Here is a 13320-nt window from a genome sequence, read left to right as displayed (position 1 = left end):
CACTTCCATATACACAACAGCTGTTTGATACTGATACCTGACATATCGCTAGAGGCTAGCTAGAGCTGAACTGCCTATGATGGCTACTAGCTAGCTAACTGGCTGCTAGTAGTTCACTTCAGCCGAGAGGGGATTGAAACATTAGCTAACGTAACATGTCAGTTACACTACTAATTCAGCACTGGGAATAAATATTTTTTTTTATGTCAAACAGCAGTTACTTTGCCAGCTAGATCAGTCAACTAAAGAATAGCCCGTTTTGGCTCTACTTTCTTTTAAAACTTGGAGAAAAAGCACAACATAGACACCAGCTGTCTCCCGTGCTGGTCCTATATGGCATCCTTTTTGAAGCTTTGCCTTCAAACAGACTGTCGGCAAGCTCTGCTCTGCTCTGTGATGTCCTAAATCCAGCTGTCTTAAACCGGAAAACAACCTATCTGACCACTCCGAGGCATCCGCATGTTCCTAAAGCACACCGCTGCTGCGTTTTGTATCACAGTGCAATAATGCAACTGGGAGTTACCCCCTCCGTCCACAATGAAAGTTGCGCTCCTGCCTAAGAACATCCCTTAGCCATGGTATATTGCCCATATACCGCCTCCCGGGCCTTATTGCATAATTATAAAACATCCTGACGTTTTGAGATGCTATATCTTACCTACTTTGTTTTTCAGTACCATGACAAATGATGGTGGGGTGTAACGGATGTGAAATGCTAGCTTAGTTAGCGGTGGTGTGCTCTAAATAGCGTTTCAATCGGTGACGTCACTTGCTCTGAGACCTTGAGGTAGTCGTTCAGCTTTTGTGGAGCAATGGGTAACGATGCTTCAAGGTCTCAGAGCAAGTGACGTCACCAATTGAAATGCTATTTAGCGCGCACCGCTAACTAAGCTAGCATTTCACATCCGTTACACTCACCCCCCTTTTGACCTCCTCCTTTTCCGCAGCAACCAGTGATCCGTGTCAACAGCATCAATGTAACAGTATAACTTTAGACTGTCCCATACCCGGGCGCGAACCTCTGCACACATCAACAACAGTCACCCTCGAAGCATCGTTACCCATCGTGCCACAAAAGCCGCGGCTGAGCAAGGGGAACTACTACTTCAAGGTCTCAGAGCAAGTGACGATTGAAACGCTATTCACCGATTGAAACGCTGTTTAGCGCGAACACCGCTAACTAAGCTAGCATTTGACATCCGTTACAGGGCCAAAAATGTTGCCTCTATGGACTAAAACAGAGAAGTGAGGTTGATTACAAGCGCCACCCTAGAATTCCTTGAAAGATGTTATTTACAATGGAATTCATTACGATTTTCTATTGTTACATACACCGACCGAATAGGTGCAGTGAAATGTGTTGTTTTACTGGGTCAACCATAGTAGAAGTCATGGAGTTCAAGACCATAGGCCAAAATTTGAGGTTGAGGGGGAGGGTATGGATCTAAAGTGGTCTATCCTATGTCTAAAAACACTCTTTAATTCCAATATAACTAAACAATGTGTATACTATTGTGGGGTGTTGAATTTCCAATAGTCTTTAGATGAATAGTTGTTTTTTAGTTATACATTTTATGCTTTAGGCATCCTGAGGCCTCTGTAGTTCATGTTGGTCTTATAGTAGTCGAAAAATGACATGTAAGACGTGCTAAACATGTAATATATAGTAACATATATATTATAAGTAGCAATAAGTAGCAGCTAGAGCATGAATGTAACTGTGATCTGATAGAATGAAACACAGTTGTATCTTGGAATGCATATCATTTTGGAGTGAAATCATAAGAGTAAAATAGAGCATGGCGCTTTACATTTCACAAGCACGACTAAATAGCAGTTTACCAGCTACTCTAACTGACAAAGAATGTGTGCCTTCATTGGCCAACTCTAAAAGATAAGATAACCTGTAAAAATGTTTTTTTTTTAAGTACGCCAAAAACACATGGGAGAAACTCAGGTTTCGCCTAATTCGGCACTACGACCTTTCGCCTAGTTTTCAGACTTGCAGTTCATCAGGTTCTTTCTGACACGAATGACTCCCCCTGCACGCCCACCAACAGCCACGCACCCTATTTCCTCCAATCCTCAGGCGACCATGCACTGATCACGCGTCATATCGCCTGCCATTGGCTAATGTCTCACACACATTTGTTTTTCATTGGTGGCATGTTGCCTCCCGCCAATGTGTTGTGAATGTTGTTTTCCTTTTTTTATCCTCATGTTTTACACAGCTGAGAGAGGACCTAGTGAAAGACGAATTCAACAGCCAGTTAACTGAGCTGGGGCAGTGTCATCGCTTTTTCTGTTCTTTTGTCGGCTTGACACTAAACAGAAATAAAATATATCTCAACAATGCCTTCACGAAAATGTTCAGAATTTGAAGTCTCATGTGGGGTAAGAAGATTATTATTTAAAGTGTGTTATTTCATATGAATTAACGTCCAGCATTCGAATAATGAGTGGGCTACTAACTGTATTTGTTTTTGTTTGTGGCTCCAGTTTATTAGTAGCACTTTACTTTTTAGGTTACAGTATTATTTAATTTGTAAATGAATCATGTCAAAAAAAAAATCTTAAGATTTTTAAAATGGTTTTGAGACAGTTATTTGTTATTACAGCTGGTAAATTAACACATCCAATGACTTAACGTTACCAATGATTGACTGTCTAATATCTTTAAATCAACTGTGACCAGTTGACAGAATTTTGCAATTATTTATTAATGTTACCCAGCATCAATTGATGGTAACCATTTAAGCCTAGTAGAGTAGTCGTGTTTTGCCTTGGTGGGCTACTCTTTCACTGTGTGAAGCTGGTCACATTATTTTATCTGGGGAGTGGCCATGGGACGGGGATCATCAACTAGATTCAGCCGCGCCGACGATTTTTTTTTCTTGAGCGGATGATCAGGGGGCTGGAACATAATTGCAAATAATTTGTAGACCGCAAGAATACTTTAAAGATATGTTTTAAAACAATTTTATATATATATGTTTTTTTTGCTCATTACTTGGGGGGCCAAATAAAATCCCCAACTGGGCTTCAAGTTGGGGAACCCTGCAATAGGACCACTGATAAGTGTCAGTGCAGACAAGGCACTTCCTGATGCAGTGTTAACACTGGTTTTACGTGCCCTGTGCATGGGGGTGTCACGTGGCTAGTGGTAGGGAGATATCACTAGTTGGTCAATATGACAATGGGAGATGGATTGGCGCATTGCCTAGGGTAGATGGGGTGTAGTCTCAAGCCTGCTCCATCTACCCTCTGAGACTAACATCTAAGCAACAGGTGCTTGAGCATTAAGCCAGTGACTGGTGAGAAAATAAACTTCAGATGTTCATTTGATGTAATTTTGGAAGCTTCCCTTGGTATGCTAATGTGTATCTACCAGTATGGTCTTGATTGGATCTCCCTTATCCATTTCCCAGTTTTTGTGGTGATTCGTCCTTCTGGTAACTCACCAGTCTTTTATTACGTGATGTCATCATCAGACCTAATGTTCTTTCCTTTTCTCCATTTGTTCTCCCCAGGCAAAGGGGATGGTGATGGACCAGTGTGGCTCCTATCTGAAGAGGAGGAGACTTGACAGTAAGCAGTCCTCCCCAGGCTGCAACCTGGAGTACACAGACCTGGAGGCTGCTGAGGCTCTGGTTTGCATGAGCTCCTGGGGCCAACGCCGCCCCAGCCCCTGCAAGCCCAGACCCCTTACACCTGCCTCGGACTCCTGCGATTCCCTGCTGCCTCAGGACCCACTGGAGCCCCCAAAGGACTTTGTTTCGCTCTCCTCCTTGGTAAAAGTGCATCCTGTCTTGGCAACCGTAACCACCACACATCCCAAAACAGCCATCACTAAGAAGCATCTGTGGGCTGTGTTTGATTAGTAAATACAGTAGTACCAGCTTTTACTTACTGTGTAAACTCCTGTTTTTTTTAGCACTTAGCATGAAGATAGTGTCTTTATCTCAGGAAAACTTTGCGAGGGTTTATAGGGGTTGGAAGGGTTAGGAAGGTTGCTGCACAGGTGGTAGGTAGGATAGAGAGTTTGAACTGCAACCCATGCTCATCTCTCTCAGCTGCTGGTTGTCAACATCGCTGTTTTACAGCCACCCAGCTCTAAGTAGTTATTTAGTTTAGTGTATGTACCTGCCTACTGTGGCCACTTATCTCTCCCAATAGCTGTATTGAACATCCATTTTGAAACTGAACACACCCAAACTAAGACTTATGTATTAGTACACCACATACAGTGGTTGTTCTACTTCCTGGGCACACACTAATTCTGTCTTCTCTTTGGTTTCCAGTGTATGACTCCCCCTCACAGCCCCAGCTTTGCTGAGACCTCTACCACTGCCATCCACACCATCACCTCCCCTCTGAGCCGGCCCAGCTCCAGCCTCTCTGTAACGGTCTGTGGGGTCCCACAAATGCCCATGGCATCCATTTCGGAGTCCCCAACCAACGGAAAGACCCCACCACCGCCACTCTGCAGAGCCATGGCAACCAGTGTTATTCGCCACACCGCAGACACACACCTCTGCCAGCACATTCCAGCGCCCCCCACAAAGCAACACAGAACTTCCGAGCTGATGGTCTGTCAACAGCACACAGCAAAGACTGAACAGAGCATCACACCTCCATCGGTCTCCTTCACACCCAATCCTGCCCTCCTCTCCTCCAGCAAGAAAGAGGCGGTCAAGACTGAGAACGAAGAGCCACAGGCTATCCACTGTAAAGAGAGCCACTCCCACCTTCATGCTAACACCCAACCACAAAATAGCCTGCCTACATGCCTCTCCCCACCACCCACCTCCAGCCCTCCAATCATCTGCCAGATGTTCCCGGTGGGTAACCAATCAGGGGTGATCTCGGCATTCATCCAGGGCCCTGTACAGACCTCGAGGACCCCCACATCCATCCTGCCCCAGTCTGGTCCTAACGGGGCACTGCAGCAGCCTTTCCTTATGAGCCAGGCTATGCCGCAGGGCACAGTGATGCTGGTTCTCCCCCAGTCCCAAGTCTCTCAGGCCCCCCACTGCTCTCCACAGACTGTCATGACCCTGGGGCACACTAAGCTGCTACCTCTGGCCCCAGCCCCGGTCTACGTGCCCACCGGACCCTGCGGCGGCACCAAAATTGACTTCTCCCGCCGGAGGAACTATGTGTGCAACTTCTCCGGGTGCAGGAAGACTTACTTCAAGAGCTCTCACCTCAAGGCACACCTCCGGACACACACAGGTAAGAGAGAAAAGTGTTCCTCATGGATGGCTGGGAATGAGAGTGAAAGAATGTTACATTTTATGGGGATTAAATTCTAGGATCTTGATATTGTATCGTGATTTTAACTGAAGACTATGAGGTCGTTTATCTGACTTGGAGCATGTGTGGGTTTTCTGGTGAAAAAATGATGAATTGCAAACTCATTATCGCTCTGTCTCCCTCTCTTTCAGGTGAGAAGCCCTTCAGTTGCAGTTGGGAGGGATGTGACAAGAAGTTTGCGCGCTCCGACGAGCTCTCACGCCACCGGCGGACCCACACAGGCGAGAAAAAGTTTGTGTGCCCCGTGTGCGACAGGCGCTTCATGCGCAGCGACCACCTGACCAAACACGCCCGCCGTCACATGACCACCAAGAAGATCCCCTCCTGGCAGGCCGAGGTGCGCAGCCTCAACAAAATGGCCTTTCCCAAGTCGCCGCCATCAAACCCCGCCCCACTCTCCCTCAGTATGCTGGTACCTGCCTCAATTTAGATTTGAGCCCAACATCTACCCACTAGTGACTTCTTACCCAAAACCATGACAGGGATAGGGACAGCCAAGTGCACAAACTGCCATTTTACTAATGGAAAATTTCTAAAGACATGCACTGGACTCTTTCCTCTACTGCAGTTTTTGTTGTTGAAGAAATGCATTATTTTTGTTTACTTTTCAGGTATTTTATGAAATTGTATGTATGCACTCTTTTGCCAAAGCCTTTGTAATGACGTTTGTCTCACACATTTCACTTGTCTTTTTTTTTGTATGTATAGTATAGTATCTATGTGAATGTATTCGTATCGTACTCTGAACTGCATGTATTAATTTGGGAAAATGTTGTACTTTGTACTACAATCTACGTGGATAGTAATCTATACTGTGATAATTACTTACTCTTTAACCTTTTCATATTATTTAATACATTTGTAATAAAGAAAAATATGATTAACTTGTGTTTAAACTCTCCCATTGCCCTAAACGTAACCTTTGAAAATAACAAGATGGTTCTCTTTTTCTGAAAAACATGACAAATCAGAACAGCACTCTAGTTGTTAGTCAGCATTCCTTTCCAGTCACTCCCCTAGTCCTATGGTAGAGGAATAGTGGTGTCTTGCCACATCCTGTGTGAGTCGGTGGGATTGTGTCTGACGGTCAGCTGAAACACTTCCTGCTCAATGTGCTGACTGACCACTGCTCTGGACTGGACCACATCCTGTTGGCTTAGTGGAACGTGCAGGCAGGGGACTTTGTCCCATTCAGCAGCCTTAATCCAAACTATGCTATGAGGCATCTGGGAAGTAAAGGCACTCATATCCTTGCCTCTGTACTTACAAGATCATGGCTCATCGTTTTTTCCCCTGTAATACCGGTAAGACCTCGCAAGTATCATTATTAATAAGTAACATCACATTTTTACTCCTGTACCAATTGATAACTGATGTCATCAGTCCTCGGGCTCATTTAATAATACTGATTTATGTCTAATGATCTAATATATGCCTTATCTGGAATAGCTTATGGCAAAGTAGTCATCCTTGAATGTTGGAAATTCCGTATTACATAAACACACACTACCATCATTATCTGTATTCTCTTATGCTGCTGTGGTTCCACACCCGGTAACAACCGTCCTCCAATCAGATTGTGAGAAAACCGAACTGTAGGGGGGTGCGACCAATAGACTGGATTCCTGAATTACCCACCCCTTTGCCTTACTGACCGATTTACACAATACTTCCTCTCTGGGTTGAATGGGTTCATGCTTTCTGGGACTGTGTCTAGCACTGACACCTTGTGGGCAAAAGCAACATCATCTGACTCCACAAGTGACACCTTGTGGTCAGACCAAGTTACAATCCAAAAACATAGCTACCCTATTACATGCAATTCTATGGCTAAACTTCCAGCATTCTTAATGTCAATGGCACAACATGAGTGATTTTTAAAGAATAATTGTAGCTGGTGCTTTCAAAGTTGGTTATGTTATATATCATTTGAAAGGTAATTTCATGACCTTTCCGAACCACTTGTCAAAGTTTAAAATGTATCAAGCTTTCCTTTTCAAAGCAATTTATACAGGTAATTATGATATGTACCCTAGAGGTCAAATTGGGTCCACATTTTGTTGACCTGAACATGCCCGAAAATGTGTCTGACAAATATCTGTGAGTCTAAGCATTCCAATGATATATGATTAAATGGTATAAGTGAGCAATAACTTGTTGTATAAGGGATGGAGGGATGAAAGAAAGAGTAATAACACCCTGAAAGCTACCATTACTGCTGCACTGCTGTCACACATTTTCCAACTCTAGGGACATAGACCAACAACAACAAAAATTTGCTATGAGACATCATCACCCAAGTGACAGATCCCTTGCTCATGGACTAATAGGCCAATTGGACTTTTGACTTGAGACATTATGACGTCATAACAGAACGATGTTAATGTTTGGCGTGCCTTGCGTCATAATGACCAAGGCTATAAAAGCACGCGGCATCATTATTGTTTCAAATGAAACACTGATAACTCCGAGAGCCTGCTACAAAAACAGATGACCAAAGTTTAGGCTGAATATATACTCCAAGATGCCGCGCAAATACTCTTCTCCTCACCTGCGGCTCACAGTGTCTGAGCATTCCCTGAACTCGTCAAGGGTCTCCACTTTCCCGGCCGAGTGGACCCGTCAAACCTCCGAAGACGAGTTTGAGGACCAGGGTGACCAGCTCATTACTGCACCTGCCCGCCACCGGCGACCCCCCGGCAGAAGGTCGAAATCAAAGGCCGGCCGAAAGGGTTTCGCACCGGATGACTACAAGGATAAGGTGGCCGCTGAAACAGACAATGGACCCACTCCGCAGAGAGACAGTGCGGATAAAACCAAGAAATACAATTTTACAAAGAGAGGCACTGTGGATGAGGCTAAACATCCGCTGACAAACTCTATGGATGACACAATGGATGGCGCAAAGATGCTCAAGACACCTGTGAACAACAGGACAAGCGACCTGATTGCAGAACTCAACTACAGTAAAAACCTGAAGATGATGGAAAACGCAGAGCTGCAAAAACTCAAAGTGTATGCCGAGGAGAATACCTTGTCTCTAAATCAAGAGAACATTGAGTTAAAGAAACAGGTGAAAAATCTCAGGAGCACCATAGATTATTTGGACACCCTGCGTGACAATATCCGGGAGGCGCGTAAAGCCCTGCATGAGCGTAGCCACGAAAGCGCACAGCTGGAGTCTCGGCGCCTGCAGCTTGAACAGCAGAATGACTCCATCAGGGATAAGATTGAAATGATGAAGGATGATCTATCCATCCTTAAACCCGAGGGAAAGAAGGGCAAGACTACAATAAAGCACCTAAACCGTTTTGTTGGACTGTTACAATATCAAGACGAAGAGGCCCAAATCACTATTCTTCAGAAAGATACATTGATCCAGAGAAAAACCTCCCAAATCGAGGAGATGCAAAGCCACTTCGCTGAATCGGTATCCTGCGTCCAGGTGTTTCAGGAGAGGTTGAAAGACTTGGCGGAGAGAATTGACGAAGCCAAGAACGCTGGAAAAAAGGATGAAGACTGCTCCGGCGCGGATAAAGACGGCGACAGTACCGTTACGCACAGGACAAGTTGCCCTTCCACCCTCGCAGAGGAAATTGCGCAGGCAGAGCAGTATGCCGCGCAAATCGTTAAGCAGACGAAGAAGGAGGAGGTGGCATCTCCACCTGCTCCGACCGAGAGTTGGTTCAGGACAAGTATATTCGGGGGTCTGAAGAAGGCGGCCTACCGCGCAAGGGTTCTCGCCTTGACCGTGATGGTTCCACTCTGCGTAATGGCCTCCATGGCTACTGCATGCCAGGATGGACCCGGCATACCCTGTGGTGACCTACTGCAGGACGCAGCCAGTGGCTTTCTGAAACCATATTGTACTATGGATTTCACTGCCCTCCCTCCATTCTGAATGACATTCATGTGTTATTAATGTGTTATTGTCCTCGATAAAGATGCAATATTTTACCTAAGAAAAATCTCATGTTGATTTATTTACAAGCGTTTGTTTATCATCATGTATTAGGTCTACCTTTTGTAAAGATGTTTGTTATAAGTGGCAACTGTTGTATTGACAACTACATCGATTAGGCTACATGGTTGAACAACAAAAAATGACACGAGAAACTGATCAAACTAGTGATAAACTATGAGTTTCGGTTACTGGTTGATTTCATTTGGATTCATTCAGCTTGGTCGACATAATAACAACAATAACACTATAAGGTGAGACAATGGTGGTGCATTCATAAATCATTCATCTCTATGCATTAATTCAATTAAAGCAACGAAAAAGGATAGGTTGTTTATCAAAAGATTATCAAGTGAGGAAAAAAATATGGCTAAACTATGTTTACCATTTACTGATTATTATCACTATATGGGTGATTGATGTGATGATAGCCTACATTAATATTGAATAGATTGTGTTTCTATTGTAGATTGACATTGTAAGGGATTTAAATCACATATTGATTTTTTTTGTTTTTGTCATGGAATAATGTCTCTCTCTAACACACACACACACACACACACACACACACACACACACACACACACACACACACACACACACACACACACACACACACACACACACACACTCCAGATTTTGTGCTTTGACAGCTCTGGGAATTCTTCTTGTATGAAGCAAACATTAAATCGTCGGATATTTCACTCGTTGTCTGAGGACGGTGGAAAACATCCACACAAAACATCCACCTGTCCTGGTTGAGAGAGAAAATAGGTAACCTCCCTGTAATTATGGAATTCAATACTGTCTAGCCAATGACCCATGTGTTTTTGATGACTGGATTGTAAAGTTAAAGATTGGTAAGTATAGTTTTGGTCTTCAAGTGCTTCAGCTACTTATAATCTTTGTAAAAATGTTTGTTTAAGAAAATGTACAATAGACATAGACAAAAGACAATAAACAACTGAACATTCCACAGGCAGGGATCTACTAAACGAGACATGGCATTGGCTGGAACTTATAGTTGTTGTTTTTTTACAATCGCTAGAACCCATTTCGCAATACTTATGTCACTTTTTCAAAACTCCTCACACAGTGAGCACAACAGCAGTCTGTGGAATAAACTGTGGATAATTTTTCATTGCTTTGGCACAAAATGCATTCAATGTCTACATCTTTCAAATTTCATGAATTATTTTCTCACTCAGACACAACCACCACCAAACTCTATGTACCTACAGGCCAATTACAGGCCAATTTGCACATGTTTACATCCTCTTTTCAAAACTGTTCAACTTAAATTTAAAAAATAACATAACACAAAATTGAATAAGACAGCAATTTGCTTATAAAGCTAACAGAAATATTGCTAGCGATATACCTTGAAATGGAAATTGGATTCCTCCCTGCCAGTTGCAATGTGGCTATCGGAAGTTACAGTTTTTCTCAGTCGCTTTGGTGCATTTCTCACATCATCCCTAACATGTGCAAAATAATAAGTGCATTTCTCAGAACAATTTGTACAAACTGTAATATACAATATATATGTTTCTAAAGCTAGTCAGTCACTAAAAACCCTTAGTACATCTCTCAAAAGTAAATATTCATGCCAATGATCATGTCAGTGTCATCAGAATGATAAGTCATTGAGTCATTGTTCACGAACAAGGTCGTCATAATGTTTAGGCATGTTGTCAATGTAACTGTGTACTTTGACAGTATTACCTGATGTAAACTTAGGCTACAGTTTGGATGACAGTTACTGTATTGAAAATGCACAAGGCTGCACTTCTATGGCATATATCAATTTCAACAGTACTATTTACATATTACTGTATGTGGGTTATTGATTGAAAGAGACTGGACAACCCAAGGGGCACAAAGGGAAAAAAAACTAAATTAGAAAGAAACACAGGAAACCACCCCAAAGGCATAACTTTGCCCGCAGCACTGTTGTGCTGTCTCTACACATCCAGACATTCCTGTCTGCGGGCCCACATATTCTCATCCACATCACACCGGATATTTTCCCTTCCAATGCAACGTGGAAAGAATCTTTTGGAATGCCTTATCCATCCTCTGCAGACATCTACTGTGATATGTCCTCACATGCTGCATCCATTGCAGCCAGCAGGGTCATCTGTGTGTGTGGCTGACGATCGTACACCTTCCACCTCCATGCTGAAAATAACTCCTCAATTGGGTTAAGGAATGGTGAATATGGTGGGAGGAATTCTATGAGCATCCTCGGGTGGGTCACAAACCATTGCCTTATGATGTTTGATCGAGGGAAACTCACATTATCACAAATGACCACATACTTTGGCAAATCCTCTCTAAACAGACCCCTCTCGTCATCAGGGATGAGAGCCCTGTAGAGAGTCTCTAAAAAGTTGAGTAGATGCTGGGTGTTGTATGGTCCCATATGGGTTAGGACACCATGCTCCGAAATAGCAGCACACATGGTGATATTTCCTCCCCGTTGGCCTGGCAAATTCACAGTAGCTCTGTGACCGATGATATTCCGACCCCGCCTTCTGCATTTGATCAGGTTGAAGCCAGCCTCATCCACGTATACAAAGTTATATCCCAGAACACACAGTTTAATTTGTTTTGGTAAGGAAGAGTGACATAAAATGTACATATATTGCATGTTCCTTTCACAGCAATGGAAATGTGTGCAGTTTATGCTTACTGTACTATGTATCACTATAAAATGTTGCTGTAAAGTAGTTACATAGATATATGTTTTACCTGTACATACTGGTACCGTAGCTCCTTAACTCTGTCCTCATTCCTTTGGAATGGTACACAGTACAGCTGTTTCATACTCATCTGGTTTCTATGCAGCACCCTGTCGATGGTTGAGATGCTAACCGTATGTGTCACGCCCTGGCCATAGTTTACTTTGTATGTTTCTATGTTTTGATTGGTCAGGGTGTGATCTGAGTGGGCATTCTACGTTGGATGTCTTGTTTGTCTATTTCTGTGTTTGGCCTGATATGGTTCTCAATCAGGGGCAGGTGTTAGTCATTGTCTCTGATTGGGTACCATATTTAGGTAGCCTGGGTTTCACTGTGTGTTTGTGGGTGATTGTTCCTGTCTCTGTATTTTGCACCAGATAGGGCTGGTTTCGTTTTTTTGTAGGTTTGTTATTTTGTTAGTTTATCGTGTATAGTTTCCGTATTTAATAAAATGAATCAAAACTACGCTGCATTTTGGTCCGCTCCTCCTTCCCACAACGAAAGCCGTGACAGTATGGATGTTTTCAAAGACATCGTTGTCTTCTATAATGGTCCTTTGTATTTCCCTGAGTCTCATAGCATTGTTTGCTAGGACCATGGTGCAAATAGCCTCCTCCTGTTGAGGTGTGAAAAGGCATCCTCTGCCATCGGTTTGAGGTCATCTTGCAGTCCTATGTGGGGAAAAATGCAGTGATGCATCACAAACTTTCACATAGACAAAAACTATGCAAAGACACATTTTACTGTAAAACATACAGGTGGGTGCATGTAAGGTGCAGTATGTACCTGTATAGAGTATATTTCTGTATCCTGTGAAATACAAGTGGACTACTGTAATATGAAGCATTGTACGAAGTATACAGTATACTGCTTATATACAGTAACAGTGCACTGTACATTGGTGGACATACCTTTTCTCTCTTCAAAACGTTTGAACTATTGAGGACACGGTTGATCTCCCAATATTCGACTGCACCCTTCGACCCAACTCAGCCATTGTAAGGCCATGATTGACAACATGGTCTACAATAGTGGCCCTTATGTCATCAGATATGCGCCTATGTCCTCTTCAACCTCTTCCTGTGTTTTGCCTTCCACGCATCCTTGCTCCTCTTCCTCCTCCCCTTGGCTGTTGACCCTGTTCATTTCCTGGTCCATCCATTTTTGGAAAATTGCAACTTTGTTGTGGTCTGTCTGTATATGATTGCTAATTGATTCTTCATGAGATGCACATTTGAGCAATTTAAACAACTGGTTGATTGTTGGTTGAACTAACACTTTACATTCCTTCATGAGTGA

The 13320-nt window shown here is 43.3% G+C and overlaps 1 protein-coding gene across 1 annotated transcript; it reads left to right on the top strand.

Moving 5' to 3' along the window:
- The first annotated feature begins 2206 nt into the window (after positions 1-2206).
- On the top strand, positions 2207-6200 carry LOC135526047 (Krueppel-like factor 11). Its single transcript, XM_064954081.1, has 4 exons — positions 2207-2394; positions 3531-3791; positions 4302-5235; positions 5448-6200. The coding sequence occupies exons 1-4, from the start codon at positions 2353-2355 to the stop codon at positions 5744-5746; spliced, it is 1536 nt and encodes a 511-aa protein (XP_064810153.1). The 5' UTR covers positions 2207-2352; the 3' UTR covers positions 5747-6200.
- Positions 6201-13320: the final 7120 nt, after the last annotated feature.

Source organism: Oncorhynchus masou, chromosome 32 (genome assembly GCF_036934945.1).
Source record: "Oncorhynchus masou masou isolate Uvic2021 chromosome 32, UVic_Omas_1.1, whole genome shotgun sequence".
Classification (NCBI taxonomy): domain Eukaryota; kingdom Metazoa; phylum Chordata; class Actinopteri; order Salmoniformes; family Salmonidae; genus Oncorhynchus; species Oncorhynchus masou.
This window is presented reverse-complemented; position numbering and strand designations above follow the sequence as displayed.